The sequence below is a fragment of the Notamacropus eugenii genome, chromosome 1 (assembly GCF_028372415.1).
Source record: "Notamacropus eugenii isolate mMacEug1 chromosome 1, mMacEug1.pri_v2, whole genome shotgun sequence".
NCBI lineage: Eukaryota > Metazoa > Chordata > Mammalia > Diprotodontia > Macropodidae > Notamacropus > Notamacropus eugenii.
Window position 1 is genome coordinate 436896491 of NC_092872.1, and position 20189 is coordinate 436916679.

At 37.6% G+C, this 20189-nt stretch overlaps 1 protein-coding gene across 1 annotated transcript in view; it reads right to left on the reverse strand.

Moving 5' to 3' along the window:
* ASTN2 (astrotactin 2) overlaps window positions 1-20189 on the reverse strand; it is a 1124306-nt gene that overhangs the window by 953681 nt on the left and 150436 nt on the right. Inside the window, exon 2 of the mRNA XM_072631748.1 lies at window positions 5550-5737. Within this exon, the coding sequence (XP_072487849.1) occupies window positions 5550-5737 (188 nt within the window). The remainder of the gene's footprint in view (window positions 1-5549; window positions 5738-20189) is intronic.

Consider the following 20189-nt stretch of genomic DNA (forward strand, 5'->3'; position numbering starts at 1 on the left):
TCTCTCTCTCTGTCCTCTCTCTCTCTCTCTCTCTCCTCTCTCTCTCTCCTCTCTCTCCTCTCTCTCTCTCTCTCTCTCTCTCTCTCTCTCCTCTCTCTCTCTCTCTCTCTCTCTCTCTCTCTCTCTCTCTCTCTCTCTCTCTCTCTCTCTCTCTCTCTCTCTCTCCCTCTCTCTCTCTCTCCTCTCTTTCTCTCTCCATATATTAACATATATAAATTTACATACATTATACGTATATATTTATTTATGTAGTCTGTGTTTACGTTATACACAATCTGTGTGTATGTAGACTATAGTTTCTATCCCTACACACACAGACATATATATAAATATATACATGCATATACATACATATATATATACATACACATATACATGTATGCATTGACGTTGGAATGAGATTGGAATGAGAATCCCAATGAAAAGGTGTGTAAAAAGGAGATGTGACAAGAAAGTCATCAGGGAAAGGCGAGGAAAATGCTTGTAGGGAGGATGAGTTGGGCTCTGCCACTCTTTTCTCCTTTAAACACATGTCCATGTACATCGGTGTACCTACAGACTTTGCTCCCCTGTCCAGCTCTGCACAGTAGCATCTCCAGAGTCCCCTTGCCTTCTCATTCCCCTTTCTCTCCCATTTGGCTCTGCTCTACAGCATTTCTGCCTTCCCCCTTCTTTTCTCCCAACAACCCTGCCTGCAGGGGACCTAAGACCTTCCAAAAACTGTTGTAGGGCTCAGTAAGATCCCACCTTTGCAGACAGATTTCTATGCCCTCTCTCCCAGCCCACTGTGATCTGCATACCTCTTAATCCATCCCTTCCTGGTTCTTTCTGGGGTGTGCTAGTTGACACCCTGAACTCTTGGCTATCTGTGTATCTCTCACACAAAAATAGACAAATGTACATATCTACCTTTCTATGGCCAAGCACTTTCAACTCTGAGTAGCAAGTAGTTCAAGTATCAAGATTCCATTTCATAAATGAAGTAAATGAAGCTCAGAAAATGGAAGTGACTTGCCTAGGGTCTCAAGGTAAGAGACTACATAAGATAGGGCTTTAAAAGGCACTTTTTTCAATGGTAAATGATCTCAGGGATGCAAGTACACCCTCCATCAGATTACGACCTATCCGTGTCTTCTCATCCAAGCCTGTCCATGGATTCTTGACCCTGTACTGAATCCTGTCCTGAATCCTCCACAGATGACCCACCGAAGTTGTTAGAGCCCTTCCTCTAGGTCTTCTTCTAGAGCATCATACATAGGATAAAAGGGTTTTATGGGAGAGAGTCCGGGGTTGGAGTTTGGTAACCTTGGGCAAGTCACTTCCTTTCCCTTATCCTCTGTTTCCACCTCTATAAAATGATGAAATTGAACCACATGACTTCTCAAAGTTGCTTGGGGAATTCATCAGGCACCAGATTCCTGACTTCTGGATATTAATAATGCAATAGGATATATCTGGTCTGGACATAAAAATTCTCTATCGTCAACCTAACAAGCCCTAAATACTCACTCTAGTTCCACTCCAATAGCTCAGGATGGTTTGCGTGTTTGTAGTGCCAATATGGCTGTTCTTAAAAGAAGAGTACAGTCATAGTATTTTTGTCAAAGGGAGAGAAGAGTGCTTTTCCTGTTTTTATCTCCAAGCTTGATCCACAGGACATTGCTTATCGAGGTACTAAAACCTCTACACAGAAAAACCTTAAGGAGCAGAGAGGCAGTAGGGTACAGGCAACATAACACTGAATTTAGAGTCAGAGGACCTGGGTTCAAGTCAAAGCTTTTCTACCTATTATCTTCACAGCCTTGGACAAGTCACTTAGCCTCTGTTGGCCTCAGTTTTCCAATCTGTAAAATGAGAGGATTGGACCAGATGGCATCTAATATCTCCCTAGCTTTAAATGTATTCTTTCATTGTTAACTCAAAGGGCTTTTTTAAAGGACACAGCTATAACTAATCTTATAACACAGTTTATCATATCTAGACCCATCCAAGTGAGCTCTGAATTCAAGTTTTGAAGCAGCTTGGTCTAATCAACATATAGGATTTACCCAGGGAAATATATAATACAGCTGGTCAAATGATCATAGATTTAGAGCTGAAAGGGACCTTATAGATCATCTAGAATTTTATAAATTAAGAAACTGAGGTCAAGAGAGATCCAATAATTTTACCAAAATGAAAGAGTAGAAATTTGAACTCAGATTCTCTGACTCACAGATATAGTACTCTTTTCATGCAACCACAGAGGAACACAGAACTACACAGAGAGAGTCACTAGGAAGCAAAAGATTCCCCACAATTTATCATGTTCTCCGTCAAACAGACGACTTAACTCTCTGACTCTTCTTTCTTCCCAGAGAAAGATCTATACAACAGAAGTAGAGCAAACAATTCTAATGAGGATAAGCTCAAAAGTCGTACTCTTCTATACTTTTGTTAATTGCCAGCATCCTTAAAATAAGAGAGGACAGTATTGTACATTGAACCACTTGCACACAGTTGTTTGCCCTGGCCATGACAACTGCACTCACTTCCTTCATGTGGTAATAGAACCAAAACTGAAAAGAACAGTAGTGGAGGCTGATCTAGAATGGCATTAACTGTGTTGACCTTGGCAGTCATGTGACAAAAGTTGTAGTATTAACAACAGTGATGTTCTCAAAGACAACAAGGTTTTGTCAGGGGTGGGATCTCACTCTTCCCATCACTCTACCAAGGTGAGGAACCTGAGAAAACATGTATAGTTACCCTGATTTAGAATGGGATTCATTGCCCAAAGGCTGTAATCTCATCAGTTCATCAGCTGAAGTGATACTTGGAAACTATTTTTAGATGCCTGAAAACATCTATTCTGTCTGCTTCCTTTGGATGGTTTTCATTCTACTTTACAGTTGAACGTGTATACTTCATCTTTAATTAAGTGCAAGATGCCTCAAGTTTTTTAATAAGTATGTGAGATATAAATAATAAAGTCATAGAATGTTAGGATATAGAATATTAGAGCTGGAAGGGACCCTAAAACCACCTAATTACAAGACCATAATTTTTCAGATGAGGAAATGGAAACCCAGAGAAGTAAATTGCTCAAAGTCACATGGTAAATTGGTTACAAGAGCAAAATTAGAAATAACCTAGGCCTTTTCACTCCCAGTTCAGTCTGCCTTCTTCTATATTGCATTATATTGATTCTCCTTATATCACATGGCTCAGGGCCAGAGGAGCTAGGACATAGAGCAGGTAAATTTTGATGAAGGAGGCTAATTGAAAAGATAGACACTATAGTAAAAGATCCTGATGGGGGAAGTAGAGAGAGGACACTGGTGGCCTTCGGAATTAGGATGGGAATGGAACAGAAAACACTGAAAGGAAAGCAGGAACAGGAGAAAGGGAAGGGAAGGAAAATAAGCACTTATTAAGTGCTTACTATGTGACAGACATTGTGCTAAGCACTTGACAAATATTATCTCATCTTACCCAGGGATACACAACTCTTAAGTGTCTGAGGACAGATTTGAACTCAGATCTTCCTGAGTCCTGGTCTAGTGCTCTGTCTACTGTACCTTTGAAGTGTCAGAAGGAAAGTACCAGAACACTGCTTTACCTATTTGTTAGTTTTACACATAACTAACTCTGTTCAGAGAAAATCAACAGTGAATCTCAGCAATCTGAAGCTCCTGCTGTTCTAATTTTCATTTCTGATCCTCAAGATGAAATCTGAGAATCAGAGGGGAAAAGTAAGAACATATAATCTCCATTCCCTTCCTTATCCCACTTCCGTTTATCCAACTTATGCCTGACAAAAAGGATACTCATTTTTTTCAACATCCATTGTGACATTATATACTTATAATATGGTAATGTTCTGTAACACATACCTTCTCATTTGGCTTAAAACTTAGCTGTATCATTTGGTATAAAAATACACATACATACATATATATGTGTGTGAGTATATGCATATATATAATATATATACATATATATTTGTATATATACACACAGGTATATATGTGTATATATGTATGTGTATATATATATATATATGTATATATATATATATATATATATATATATACACATACACACACACAGGCCAAATACACACATATATATATATGCTATATAGAGAGATAAATCTAGATACATAGGCATGTGTATGTATATATACATATGTATATATGTGTATATATATGTATATTTATGCTACTCACATACACAACTCTATCACATATACTTCTTAACACAAAGAACTCTGATTTTTTTCCCTCACATGATCAGCATACTTTAAGCCCAAAATTAAACTTGCTATCTAACTAGGGCATGAGTATTTCTAAAAGAAAACGCACACATTCCCTGCTTCAGACATAACTCGAACATCTAAATGTAGAGGATTTAAAGGTAAGGACAGAGGATACACCAAGACCATAAGGTAAGAGCTCTTGAAACCTGGGTTCCTGTGCTGAAGTACTCTTAATAAATCACTTGACTTCTCTGTTCCTAGTTTTCCCCATTTGAGAAAAGGAGACAATAGTCAACGGGGCTTGATTTTGAGAATCTCCTGAGGTAATACACAGCAAAATATTTTAAACTGTAAAATGGCATTGTCCAATATCTTCCCAACCACATTGAACTCCTTTATATATCTTGAATTTTTGATTCTAAGTGCAATATAGTAGATATGATCCATTCCAAGGAAAACCATGATCTGAGCTCAGATCAATTTGGGAGACCAATGAACTCTGGATCTATGAAACAAATATTACTTCCTGAAAAGAGTGACAGATCAAAGAAGATGAAGCTTATGGTAGAATGCATAGATGTCTAGGATTATAGTCCAGAAGACTTGGGTTCTAATTCTGCCTCGTGCTTGTTAGTGTTTTGACCCTGAGAAAGTCACTTAACATCTCTGTGCCTCAGGTTTTTCCAGTGTAAAATGAAGGGGTTAGAATCGATCGTTCCATCCCTTACATATCTAAATCTATGATTCCCTAAACTTTGACATTTTGTTAGCTAACATCTTCATTTTAAATTTCTTACAGAACCAATAATGTGAGTTTTATGTCCTAAATATAAATTCTCTCCAAATTCTATGTTCTGTGTTCTAGAATTTAAAGAGTTCTAACTTTTTTTCTAAATTTGATGTTCCTTGCTTCTATGAAATTCCATCAAAGAGCTAAATCTATTGTCAGGGCAGATTATAAGGTCTGAGTGGGGCATGTGTCAAATAATAAACAGGTCCCCCACCCCTCCATTGACCTCAGCCAAAAACTAGGCCATTAGAAGGTTTTCAATTTGTTGTATGAAACACATTAGTTTATCACCATTGATAAGTGATTGGTAGCTCTATATCAGCCTGCGTGATAATGAAAAACTCAGATGATCCTTGGCTTATCAGATGGACATCCCCTCACATAGTGGAACCATTTTACCATCAGCAAATAATATGGAAGTCCCACCTCTCCACCATACCTCCCAATAAACAACTCATGGCAAAAAACCATCTGATGTACTGACTCCTGCTTTACCTCCTTCCTTCCCCAATAACTCACCATCACAGAAATATGCAGGATATGCATCTGCTCATCCACAATCTCTGAGGGCTCTTGAAGAGTGGGAGGAGTGGCCCTGGACAGCTGTCCAGCACTGCCCATGGAAACATGGAAATAGAGGGTGCCATTTTCTAGCCACTGCTGCCGCCAGTGTACCAAGGAGATGTCTGCTGCTGTTCCTGACATCTCTAGAAGAGACAAAAGACAAGAAGCTGGATTAACTGGGTGACCCATACTCAATGTTCTGGAAACACTTGTGATGGAGATAGGATGACATACCGCTTTTCTGGTGGCATCAAGATTATTCTTATAAAATTGACTTCAGCTACCTATCAAGTTGGAGGTTCATAATAAAAAGAAGCTAAGCAGAGCACTGAATTATTCGATCTTAAGTCATTTTCTTTCCATCACTCTCAGTTCCATTATAATACAAATACTAGATTACATTTATATAACGCTTTAAGGTTTAAAATACCCTTTATTTTCTCACTACAATAACATGACATTCATAGTACTAGAGCGATTAGCCCTAATGCTAAATGATAAGCTCAATGAAGGCAGAGCCTATGTGTCCTCTTAACTTTTCATCTCTCACAGTGTTTGGTACACTGTGCACACTTAACGTTTGTAGAATTGAATCCCTGTTGTACAGAGGAGGCAAACTGAAAGATCAAGTGATTAGTCTTGGCTCACGCAGTTGAAAAATAGGAGCTCCATGGATACCTACAACCCCAGTTAATAAAGTGATTAGACTAGTTTTAGATAAACAGATTTTTGTCAATCTGTTCAACTGAAAAGGATGGGGTTTTTGTTTTGTTTTATTTTGTTTTTGTTTTGTTTCAGTAATAGTCTTGGTGGGCTATTATCCTTATTTCTCTAAATATCAATATTAAATTTGTGCACAATTCTTCTTTTCTACTGTATATGGGAAGCGGCAGAACAGGATCTGAAATACACAGTCTTAACACTTCCAATTGAACTGACTGTACTAAAATTTAACAAGAATAAAAAAATAATAAAATCCTTGAATAGTTTTATAGAAAGGCAGATCTTAATGAAACATCAATATAAAATAATAATTACCATTTAAGAGATTTCTATGACTTCTGGCCTTGCCAGATTTCTTTTTAGAAATGCTTTAGCATTGCATTCATTTGCATTATTAGTATTCTTTTGGCACAGCTTCATAGGCTATTAAAGTATTATCATCAATGAAACTACAGGTCATATGTTGACACTCCTTAGATCTGACTTCCAGGTCAGAATCTGCCATGGCATTGTTACATGACCTTACTTGGCAAGCCTATATATTCTCTTAGTTTCTTTTTCTTTATCTGTAAAATGAGGGATGGGGTGGGTGCCCTAGATAATGCCTAAGGTCAAATCTAGAGCTAAAATCCTTTTACTCAAAACTTAAAAAGTCAGTGATATTATTGGTATTGATATCCCTTCCACCGATGTAAACTGCAGCCTCTCTTCAGAAAGGCAAAAAGCCTTTGAAAATGTCAATCATCAAAAAAAATGCATCATTGAATAAAAATATGAAACTGAAAAGGATTTCTGAAGCTCTCTATTAGTCATTTTATAAATGTGAAAACTCAAGTCCAAAAAATGTTCAATGACCTAGAACTGGAAAGGATGTTATAGACCATCTAGAAATTTTTAAAAAGAAGACACTGAGGTCAAGAGAGATTAAATGATTTGCCCAAATGAACACAGGGCTTGGAGTCAGGAAGACCTGAGTTCAAATCCATCCTCAGATACTTACTAGCTGTGTGACCCTGGGCAAGTCATTTCACCCTGTTTCTTTCAGTTTCCTCATCTGTAAAATGAGCTGGAGAAGGAATGGCAAACCACTCTAGTATCTTTGCCAAAAAACCCCAAATGAGGTTACAAAGACTCAGAATTCCTGAAATGGCTGAACAGCAGCAACAAAACCTGTAACTCCAGAGCAATTGCTCTTTCCGCTGGACTATCACCCTGTAGCTAACATGGTATAAAGCTCCTTGGAATTTAATTGTACTGCTTTTCAGACAAAAGGATTCAAAATCTTTCTGGTTGGCAAAATCTCTGTGAAACCAGCATCACATCAATGATGCAAGTAGACTTTGGAGGAAGACTTTGGTGGAAAACAAATATCCTACATTCTAATGTTCTTAATTCTAAAGATGCTATCCAACTCTAATGTTCTAAGTTGTCATATTCTTTGTTCTAACATTCCTACATTCCAGAAAAAATGAATATATTATCTTCAAAAAAGTATTTGAAAGAAAACCACCTACTACCAATTTATTAATTGTAATGATGATCTATAGGCATATTGAGGGAATCCTTGATGAAAATCTGAGAAATAGGTAGGCTTTGGGGGGCGAATTGCTATAGTAGACTAAATCTTTATTGTCATAAATTACCTAAAAATTATACTTCTCACAGCGTTAGTTCTCAGGGACTTTAGGGAATTGCAAGACAAAATTGAATTTGACTCAGGAGGAAACCTCAAAGATTCTCCTACAATATGGACTCTTTCTTGGACATATTTAAATTGCATGAGATTTCTTAATAAATGCAAACCAATGCTGCTTGATGATCCTCTGATTATTCACATCAAACGAAGCATAAAACAAAGAAATGAATGCTGTTCCAAATTATTTGCTGTTATCAATGCAGATGCCCTGTGAAAGATTTAGAAGAAAGAGGGATTCTCTACTAATGCTAAAGTTCTCCAGATACTCCCATTTTGTGGATGACACCATGTTCTTGCTTCAAGCTCCCAAACATTACAGGGCTTCTTCAATGAAACATATGCTTATCAAAATGAGACCAGACAAACAATCCGTGACAGAAAATCAAAATGGATGAAAAATGTCAATTGTCCAGGCTATAATGTGATGTTGGAGTGGATAGGCATGTCACTATATGTATTTCAGACTTTGTGGATTCAATTTAATGCAAATCAAAAAGAATTTATTAAACACTTACTATGTATAAGAACATTAACAGACAAAATTTAAAAAAAGAAAGAAAATAGACTCTATCCTCAAGGAGCTTACACTCAGAAATTCATGGATTTTGTTCTATTTAGATCTGTTATAAGTTCCATTAGGTTTGATTACCGTATCTATACAGACAATTCTTAGATCTATTTATCCAAACCTAACCTTTCTCCTAACCTTCAATCTTACATCTCTAAATGCCTATAGGACATCTTGAACTGGATATCCCATAGACATCTTCAATTCCACATGTCTAAATCTAAACTCCATATCTCCACTCTCCACCGCATCTCTCGCCTCTTCCTAATTTTCCCATTATTGTTGAGAGTAGCACCCTATCTTCCCAGACACCAAGGTTTGCAATCTTATATATTATTCTCAAATCCTTATTTTCTATCACATACTCTATCCCATTCAATCTGTTTCCAAGTCATATCATTTCTGTCTTGATAATATCTCTAGTATACTGCATGTTGTCTTCTCTCCTTTGACATTGCCACCTCCTTGGTACAGACCTTTAGCACCTCATACTTGGATTTCTGGTTGATCTTTCTTCAAGTCTCTCTCTACTCCAGCATATTCTCCACTGAGCTGTCAAATTCACCTTCCCAGAGGATGGATCTGACCATGTCACCTCTTTATTCATTAAACTCCAGTAGCTTTCTATCACCTCCAGGATCAAATATGAACTCCTTTTTTGATGATCAAAATTCTTCTAAACCTATGCCTTTCCTACCTTTTCAAGTATTTTTACCTTACTTCCTACCATGTATACAATGATCTGGTAACAGTAGCCTCCTTGCTGTTCCTCAAACAACAAACTGCACTTCCTGGCTCTGTGAATTTTCCACTGGCTTTCCTCCATGCTTGGAATTTTCTTAATCCTCATCTTTGTATCCTGGTTTCCTTCAAATTCCAAGCCATATTCCAAACTCTCTATAAGAAGCCTTTCCCAAGCAACCTTAATGTTAGTGCTTTGTCTCTGTTGATCTGTATATATCTTTTTTTCTGCTTAAGCTGACAGCATGATGTCTCTCCCATTAGAGTGAGCTCCTTGAGAGCACAGAGTGCTTTTTTTCTGTTTTTTTCCTTTCCCATTTCTTTGTATCCTCAGAGTTCAGCACAGTTTCAAGCACAGAGTAAGCACTTTAAAAAATACTTGTTGACTGGTGCTTCTAGAGATGTATCCATTTTAAGAACTAAGTTTTTAACCTGAATTGGAATAAAATTGAAAATAAAAGATGCAAATTTAAATAATCAAATGCACTCAGGAAACAAGTATTCAGTTGATTAACTTTTGACTAAGATACTACATGTTCTGGAAAAAAATCTAAACCATAATATTTTGAAGGCCTACATAATAGAAGCTATGAAAGAACCACTAAATAGAGGAAACCTGGGTAAAATCTCTGTAATTATCAATATAGCAAGAGGCATGCTGTGAAATGAGGTCTTATTTACAAAATTATTGGCTACAGATTTTCTTTGTTTGTTTCAGAAGGAACCTGGCATAGTAGATAGGGCACTAGACCTGGAGGCAAAGAGATGTGGGGTTTGAATCTTGCCTCATATACTTGCTAGCTGTGTGAGCCTAGGTAAGTCATTTAACCTCTCTATGTGACTGTTTCCCCATCTGCATAATGAGACAAGTTATATTTGATGGCCTCTAAGGGCCTTTCCAGTTCTAAATCTATGATCCTACAAATTTTTGTATTACAAAAATGTTCACTATGTGATTTCTTGTAAGTTCTTTAAGGGATCATGTTAGATTAATGAGTTATATGAATTTATTAAAAATATGATTAAGTTATTTGAGTTCAAAGATATTTCTATGGATCTTCAAGTCCTAGGAAAAATCTGGCTGATAAAGGTTCTTTCTATTAGCATTAAAAGCAAATGTAGGGAAAAGAAGGTTTATGGTAGAGTTCCCTGCCTCCCCCCTCTCCCCTATTGAAGTATATTTTTCTGACTGCCTAGCCAAGAGTTCTTAACCTTTACGTTAATGAAGTTTTATTTGTACAGTAACTTTCTAGGAGGTGCTGCAGGCTCACAATATTTCATCATTTGGGGAAGGCAGGTGTTAGACCTACTTAATACTAAGGATATGGGAACACAATGAGATTTTTGTGACATCTAAGATGCTTGAGTTATAAGTTTGGAGTGACAAAATTTAATCTTCCCAGCCCAGCAGAGAAGCTAGTCTAGTAGGTGTGTGTGGGAAAGCAACAATAAAACAGCCCTAGATTCAGGAGATGTTCCTACAAGTTCTAGCTTTGTTATTTCCTATCTGTTAGGCTTATCATCTAACCTCTTGGGCTCTCAGTTTCTCCATTTGTAAAATGGAGGGTGAAGGGTTGAACTTAATGATTTCTAAGCCCTTTGTAACTCTAATAGTCTCACAGTTACTAGTGGAAAGAGTGATGGATTTGAAATCCAAGAATATGGTACCTAAAACCTGTTTCCTGCTACCTAAAATCTATGTGACCCTGAGTGAGACACTTTACCTTTCTGAGACTCATTGTTTTCATCTGTAGCATAAGGGATTTGGAATCAATGTTTTCTAAGGGCAGCTAACTGGTGTGATGAATAGAGAGCTGGAGTCAGGCTTGGAGTTCAAATACAACCTCAGACACCAGGCTTCGTGAGCTTGGATAAGTCAGGTGACCTCTGTTTGTCTCAGTTTCCTCAACTATAAAATGTTGATAATAACAGCACCTACCTCGGAATGTTATTTTGAGGATCAAATGAGATAACACTCATTTAGTGTTATAAATAACTTATATTATAAGCATATAGTAGGCCTTATAAATGCTTATTTACTTCCTTACACCGCCTCATCCCATTCTGAGGTGCATTCCTGCTTGATCCTATAAACAGGAAGGGGAGAAATCAGGCTGGATTACTTTGGGGAAATTGTATAGTGCTTGATTCCAAGGTGCTCCCTAGTGGGAAGAGAAGGTGGCAGAAGGGGGAATACACACACACACACACATAGACACAGACATGAATATTTACACACATATTTTCCCAGTAATCATACTGTATTATGGTGAATTTTCCATTCTTCTGAAGTGTGTGACCTTTGGGGCTAAATAGAATGATTCACAGTGGGTACAAATGCATAACAGCTTATATTCAATGATGTCCTATCAAGTTGGCACAGGAGATTTCACTGAGGAAGGAAATGCTCCAAAAAAGGTGGTGGGTCAGTCATTTGGAGAAAGGGAGGGGTCATAGGTCCCAAGTGCTACAGAGCTACCCATGGAAAAGATCCAGATGAAGGCTCCAATAAGGTGGATATAAGGATAAGAACAAGAATTATAAAGGATGAAAAAAACACTAGATTATAATCCACCCCATAAAGTGAACACCCACATTGATGAGTATGTAGATTCATCAACATAGAAGTATATTATCTTCAGCTCTTGCACCATGTCTTTATAGTATTAGTTCTGTGGTATCTTTCAGCTCTGATGTTCTATGTTCTTGATTTTTACTAAGGTCTCTTCTAGCTCTAAAATTCTAGGCCTCCGTGATTCTCCTGCCAAATATACTTTGCATCTGACCGTTTAAAAAAAAAGGCCACAGCTCTGTACATTCAGTGGACCTCTGAGTAAACTGCTTTCCTCTTTACTCAGGGACCCAGTCAATCAGCTTTCTATCACCCTGGTTCTGTGCTGAGCCCTGAGGCTGTGTCCCAGCAAGAAGCAAGGTTAGGCCATTAAGGTAAACTTCCTTGCTCAGCACCCAGTTAATTATTCTATCAATCTATGCAAGGCAATGGCAGGAGTCACTGAGAGCCAGCTGGGGAGGGGAACTGCTGGCAGGAACAGAGGGGAATATGCTCGCTGGATTAACCTAAGCAGAGCTTGCAACTCCAAGTCCCTGAGAGTGGAGGAATAGAGAAGGAGAATTCCCCAGCAGATTCAGCCTCATCTATGGACAGAAAAGGCAGCTGAAGAGATTTGAGATGTGATAGAACTTTCCGGAATGCCGAACCCAACTTCCACTCTGATGCAGCACACTTCAAACCCCCCCTCCCCCTTACACACACACACACACACACACACACACACACACACACACACACACACAATCCCCCTTCCTGTGTCAAACATTTGTCCATAGAGACCCATCTCTATGGGTTCAATGGTATCTATGGCCTACTTTGTTTTTCTAAGTCAAAACATTCCTAGGAGAGGTATTAGTACCTCTCTTAGGTATTAGTTCTGTAGGAGGAATATGCTTATAGACACACAGAATTATTGAGTTATAAGACACATTAGAACATAGACTGATGGAACACAGAACATAGAATATAAGAACTGGAAGGAACTTTGGTGAGTGAGAAGTTCAACCTCCTCCCTTTACATATAAGAACACTCAGTAGTAACTTAGTGGCAAAGTCATAGCCATAGGCATTAAGGTAGGGTTTCCTTATCCAGGCCAGCTTTACATGGTTAACCAAAGAACAACTGGAAAGTCAGGAAAGGATCTCCTTGAGGTTGGCATTTTAGAAAGCACTCAGTTCTGGCAAATGTCAAAGGGAAGCAAATACGAATACAGTGAATACTGAATCAACACTATGTCTCAGGACACTCTTTCCAGCATGGAAAAAACTCTGTCTCAGAGAAAGAAAAATATCGACTGGCCCCAAAGCAAGGAACCTCCCTGAAATGCAGCAGAGGTCCTTGTCCAGATAATCCAGCCCCTTCATCCATTAAAAAAAAAAAAAAAAGAGGTCAAAGATACAGCAGGCACAAGAGAAAGGCCAGACTCAGATTTCCTGCTGATTGATTTTCCAATTGCATTTTCTCTTTTATATTTCTTCATTCGTTACATATAAACATTTCATTGAAGTCTTCAAGTCATATTACAATCAAACTTGAAGCAAAAGGGGACTAAACACATTTGGTCGGAAACCAAGACGATTCCCATAAAAGCAGATTATGCTGACATGATGAATATAAAATGAAACAGCAGATATTAAAGTTGGAGAATTGTTACTCCGTGCCTTCCGGCTCCGTGCTGACTACAGTCCCTGCTTCCCTTCTACCCCCATCCTTTGTTTGACTAAAATCATAAAGAAACACAGCAATGGCCTTTTTGCCTCACACTGTTTTCCCCCCAATAGACTACACCTCTTGAAATATTCAGCAAGCTCAAATCCCCTCAAGCTTCCCATCCAAGGTCTCCTTTAGGTCTAAAATTTTATATGATTATATGGATAGGTGGTCTCCAAGGCCCCTTATAGTTCTAACACTTTTCATGTTCTGAGGTCTCTACCAGCTTTAACATTCAAGGATTGTATGAGGCTAAGACCAGCAAGAAGGCTCAGACTATATCAGTAATTCCAGACAAGGCTGTATGCTTCTTTATTTGTCACGGATGGCTGCTTTTCCCTGCTAAAATCAGCTATGCTCTTCTTTTTAACGTATTTGACTTTTTTCCCCTAATCTATGGAGCTTATATTTTAATTTAATTTCTGAAGGTTATGTTTATTATAAGCCATTTTGCTTAGATCAAGCCATCTTGGTAACACCTCTCATATGGATAACTATTATTATTTGGAATTTGGGAAAACATGTTGATTCTCCAATGAGTGGCTTGCAAAGGTCAAAGAGACCTCATAAAGGAGGTCACGAATGAGACATAACATCACCTTTTAAGTGAAGTGTCATGAGACATGCTCAGAGTCTGAGAGGCAACCAAAGGAGGTAGAAGGGAACAAGAGTCATCACTTTTACTCTCCTGCCCATATCAAGGTATTTGTCAAGTCTTATTGATTCTCCTTCTTCAGAGTTTCTCACATCTATGCCCTTCCTTCTGCTTACCCTGCCATCACCCTACTTCAGTCCTTCCATCACATGGTCACAGCAATAGTGGGCCACAAGCATTTAAGTGTTTCCAAATTATCTTGTGTATTTGAGTCTTTTTACTCCAGTCTCTCTTTCCCATGTGCCAGGGTGATATTCCTAAAGCACAGGCCTATGTGACTATGTGACTCTCCAGCTCAATGAGTGAAATGAATCAATGAACTTTGCAACACAAAAGCAAAGATAGTCCCTCCCCTCAAGGAACTTTTAAACCAATGGACAAAACAGCCCAGATAGGGGCAGTTATGGGCAGGAAGAAGCACTTTGTTCTAGAACCTGTAATGGCCCTCTGTGCCACTGCAGATGGCAGTGGGGACATAGGAGAGTAAATTAACATACCCAGTTGAAGAACAATGGTAGAATTGACTTGATGGTTTATGGAGGGAGCTAGGGGAAGGAGAGGCCATGAGAAATTGTTTAGAAAATCCCTGGAAACATGGCTAAGGCTTTCTTCAAACAGTATTCAAAAATCTCCTGAGGCTCTCCAGTACATCTAAAGTGTTCTTTGTTTGACATTTAAAGCCCTCCATGGTCTGCCTTCCCACTATCTTGGCAGGCTGATTACATTTGCCACATACTCTGTGATCTGACCAAACCTGCTACTTTACTTGTTTCCCCTTACATTACATTCCATCTCCCAGGTCTATGTTTCTCGAGGTTGTCCCCATATCTATTGCCCTCTACCTTCTAAGTACCTTAAAGGTCCGGATCAAATGCCACATCCTTCAAGAGTCCATCTGTGATTCCCTCACACTTTAGGACTTCATCCTTCCCCAAGTTTACTTTGTATGTAACCCATATTTACTTATCTGTGAGCATGTTCTCTCACTGGTGCACTGGTAATTAATTGTTTAATGATTGGTTCTCTAGGGAAAAAATAAGGTATCTACAATACATTTTTCAAGTTTAATCTGCATTGTCAAAATTTTGTTCAGCACTTTATTTAGTGCTGACAATCAACAAAACAATAAATCATGCCCTGATGTGAGCTGTTTACTGAGCTTGAGGTGCAAATGTTCACAATGAAAATTTATCAATTGGCCCTCCAGAGCCAGTTTGAACTTACTCCAGCACACCCCATGTCACATCCCTCTAGTAGAATGGAAGTTGCCTGAGGTTAGGAGCTGACTTACTTTTGGAGTGGTATTACCAAAATCTCACAAAGTGCCTGGGTCACAGAAAGAATATACGAAAATGCACACACACACACAGGTATATGTATGTATGTATGTATGTATATATATATATATACGTGTATGGTTTTGTTTTTTCACTTAGAAGTAAAAACTATTTTAAATGAATTTCAGTGGATATATATATGCATATATGTATAAATATATGTGTTTATGTCTGTGTGTATGTGTGTATATATGTGTCTATATATAAATAATAAATCATATAATATACATACACACAGATAAACATATGTGTGTAGAAGTGTGGAACACTGCATATAATGGCAGATTTCTTTGATGTGTTAGTTTTGCCACCTGGCCTTTCATTGATTTTTATAAGGGATACGGAGAGAGATACATTGATGTAGGTAATGTGTGTGTGTTGTGTTGTATCATATCACCTGCATCAATATCTCTCTCTCCCTGTCCATTATAACAAACAATGAAAGGCCAGGGCGGCAAAACTAACACATCAGAGAAATCTGCCATTGTTTGCAGTGTGCCACACCTATAGTCTTTCACCTCAGCAAAGAAGGGGTCGGGAAATGTACCTTCTTCTATGTCTTTTTTGGGACCAAGATCAGCTCTTTTAATTTTAGGATATTCAGCTTAGATTTTAATTGTTGTGGATTCCATTTGCGTTTTTGTAATCATTGTATTTCACTGATTCTGCTTACTTTGATTCATACCAGTTAATGTCTTCCAATTCTTTTTATTCGTCATATTTGTCATTTCTTGTAGAGTACTAATATTCCAAGACATTCGTATACCACAACTTGATTGGCTCTTCCCTTAATATTTGGACATTTACTTGGTTTCCCGTTCTTTTCTAGTACATTCAAAAACAAAACAAAATAAAATACTTTCACAAATAATTTGGAATATATATGGGATCTTAAAAAAAAACCATTAATCTTTTTGGGGTTATATATCTAGTTGTTGAGTCTCTGGATTAAAGGTTATGAACATTTAAGCTTATTTTTTATATATAAATCCAAATTATTTTCCTATGGCTAAACCAATTCAAAACTCTACTAGCCTTAACTATTCTCATTTTTTCCCATATCTACCACTATTCCAGTTGCAAGTGAAACCTAAAAGTTTCATTTCTTTTATTTTTAGTGATTTGGATCATTATTTCATATGATAATAACTGCTTGTTAATTGAAGGATTCAGCAGGGGGAATAGGGTGATGCACTGCCATCTCTGCAACTAACCGCTCTGTGACCCTAGTATAATTACTTCACGTCAACAATTGGTCTACAATTTCTCATTTAAATGGGAATACAGAACCTCCATCAGATTTAGAGAAACAAAAGGTGGCAAGTCAAAAATCTCACTGTTCAATTGATTCAATTCAACTAATCAACAAATACCAGGTTTGCAACATATCAGCTCTGTGGCCTTAGGGAAGTTAATTTCTTTCAGTTTCACGTTCCTCATTCAACAATGAACAATTATCAGGTCTTGTATTTGATACTTTTATAATTTTATGCAAGTCACTTTTTCTGGGTCTTTTCATCCAGAAAATGAAGAATATTAGATGACTCAAGATGACTCAAGACTTTTAATTCCCTTTTAGCTCTAAATTCATAAACAGGCATGTACTGAATAGTGGGCTAGGTGCTTTGAGGGATTAAAAAAAGGCGAATATGGTCCCTGACCTTAAGGATCTTATACTTTAGCCATTAAAGTAGTTAAATATGTATAATTGAAATATTGAATTAAGAAGCATCGTACTTTTGGAGATTTTGAAGCTCTGACTTGGGGCAAGGGAATCCATGGAAGACTTCCTGCAATGGGTCACACTTAAGGTGGGGCTTTAAAGAGTTAAGCAGAAACAGTTGGGTAAGTGGGGTGAGGGAGAAGAATCCATATACTAGACACAGTGAGAAACAGCTTAGACACCAGACTTAGTAAAGTAAAAAGAGGAGGAAAAAGAAAGTAAGGAAATTGAGGCAGAAGAAGGTTTTGTCTAATAGCTTAACAAGAGGTAAATTTAGGTGGAGATAAAGCACACAGAACAGCTAGAGGAATGTTGGATTTGAAACTGGGGAACCCGGATTTGAATTACAATTCTTTCACTTAATAGTTTTATGACAATAATTTACTTCACCTCACTGACCTACATCTTCTGATCTGTAAAATAGAAATCGTATGTATATGTATAATGTAAATATATGTAACATATATAAATTACATATAATATAAATATATATAAATGTAATACATATAATATATATGTATATATATATATTTATAAATTATTTTTACCTACCTATCTCATAAAAGGCCTCCAGTCATGAAGATTCATTTTTGTAAGTTCAAATCTGTCCTCAGACATTTACTACCTGTGTGAACCTGTGCAAGTCACTTAACCTTGTTTGCCTCAGTTTTATCATCTGTAAAATGAACTGGAGAAGGAAATGGCAAACTACTCCATTATTGCCAAGAAAACCTTAAAAGGGGGTCACAAGCAATCTGACACAACTGAAAAATGACTAAACAACCACAACCCCATGGAAATCTGAGTAGTTTTATTATTTTTGTTGCTGTTACAACACAGGCACCTACTATATATTTCTGAAAGGAGAATGAAGACTTTGGGCTCTAAACAGCAGATAAAGAGGAAACGTTGTCGTTTCTTGAGCAGACAAAGGAGTTGATAAAAAGTGACTGTGAATCTTTGTCAGGTGGTTGTGTCTAGAACACATGGCTAGAGAAAGAAACTGGAAGTGTAAGAGCCCAGAGTCTAAATAGAAGATCAGGGAAAGGGCTATTGTTACTGAGTAAAGTGACTTTCATGTAATGTTGTGAACTGAGGATTGAGAGGTCTAGAGGTGTAGTAAGTAATAAAGAGACAAACTTAAAGTCTGAAAGACCCAGGTCCATGTGTCACCTCTGACACATACAGTGTGTGTGACCCTGGGCTTCACTCCTCTCAGTTCTGCTAGAAAATTCTCCAAGAAAATAAATGACCACACAGGTGCTGCTCTGCCCTAGGAGAGGGAGTACCAGAGCTAAATTTGTGGTTTGTTTTTTCTATTAGATTGTAAGTTCCAATTATTTTATCTATCTATCTATCTATCTATCTATCTATCTATCTATCTACCCATCTATGTCTTTACTTATTTTTGCAAATTCCCCCTACCACTTAGCATAGCATACACTGAAAAAGGAGAAAAATTGTTTAGGATGTTGGGATTTATTGTGGTTGTGTATGTATTGTATTACAATGCACTAATTCAAATGTCTTAACTGCATGGATCTATACTGGGGTAGTGGCAACTGGAATGGAGAGGAAGGTATGACAGTGGAAAGGAAAAAAATGGCATAACTTGGTGCTGGATTAGATATAGTAAACAAAGGAGAAATCCATAACCCATTTATTTTGAACAATTTCAATTTAAATATAATATTGATTGCTTGTATGTCACTTAAATTCACACATCATTTTTTTCTTCTCTCTCTACAAGAAAATAATCCTTTGTTAGAAAGAACTTTTTTAAAAAAAGAAGGTGGAGGACAATTAATAGTTCAGGGAAAAAAACTAACCTGATGAAAAAAGCCTAAAACAACACACAATGTTCTATGTCCATTGCCCAACAATTCTGCAAAGAAGCCAGGGGTAGCGAAGTACCTTGACTCTTTTAGGGTCACATTTGATCATTATGATTTCAGAGCATTTGCATTTGATCCTTTTGTTTATTTTCTTTCCATTTATTTTTCTGTAATCATTTTGTATATTATTTTCCTGGTTTTGCTTATTTGATTTGTATCAGTTCATATATCTTCCAAAGCTTCTCTGCATCCATCATATTTATCATTTCAAACAGCACAATGATATTCAGTTTCATTCAGGTGCCACATGTTTAGTCATGCCCCCAATTGTGGTCATCTGCTTTATTAAAGAAACATGTAACACCCCACAGGGTTCAAGTACGAGATGATCCACGGAAGGAGGATATTAAGAACTAAGGGTGTACATTTAAAAAGAGATGACTCAGGTCCCTTTTTATGATGGCAGCAGCAATGGCTAGTATTCTTGGTGCTTAATTACATGGACATATAGAAAATATCCTGTCCAAAAGGCTAGACAAACTGTAAGACAGGTCAGTGAGACTGTCATCCTCACCTTGCTGCTCAATATAGAATCTTCTACTGTTCCAGAAATATCTGGCTCCACAATTTATAGTCAAGCTGGTTCCTAGAATAGTATTCTAATAAAGCAATAGATCCCAAGATTCAGGTCTGACAAGAGTCACACAATATATATGTATTGATCAGATGAAATAGTAACAGGCATTATAGTAGAACTGGAAAGGGCCATAGAGATCATTCAATCTATTTCTGTCATTTGGGTGTTCCTTAGTGAACTCAAGCTTTATGGTGAGGGCAAGAATTGGTAAAAGAATTTAGTGGTTCTCTCCCTACCTGCTCTGCCCCTGCCCAGGAGCCCAGGGAAAAGCTCTGCTCTAAGGGATGAATGGAAGGACACAGGAAAGACAATCGTTCCCTGGTATAGGCATTCATCACTCCAACCTCTGCCTCCAAATTCTGCAATTCAACTTTCTTTGGCATCACATCATTCACAC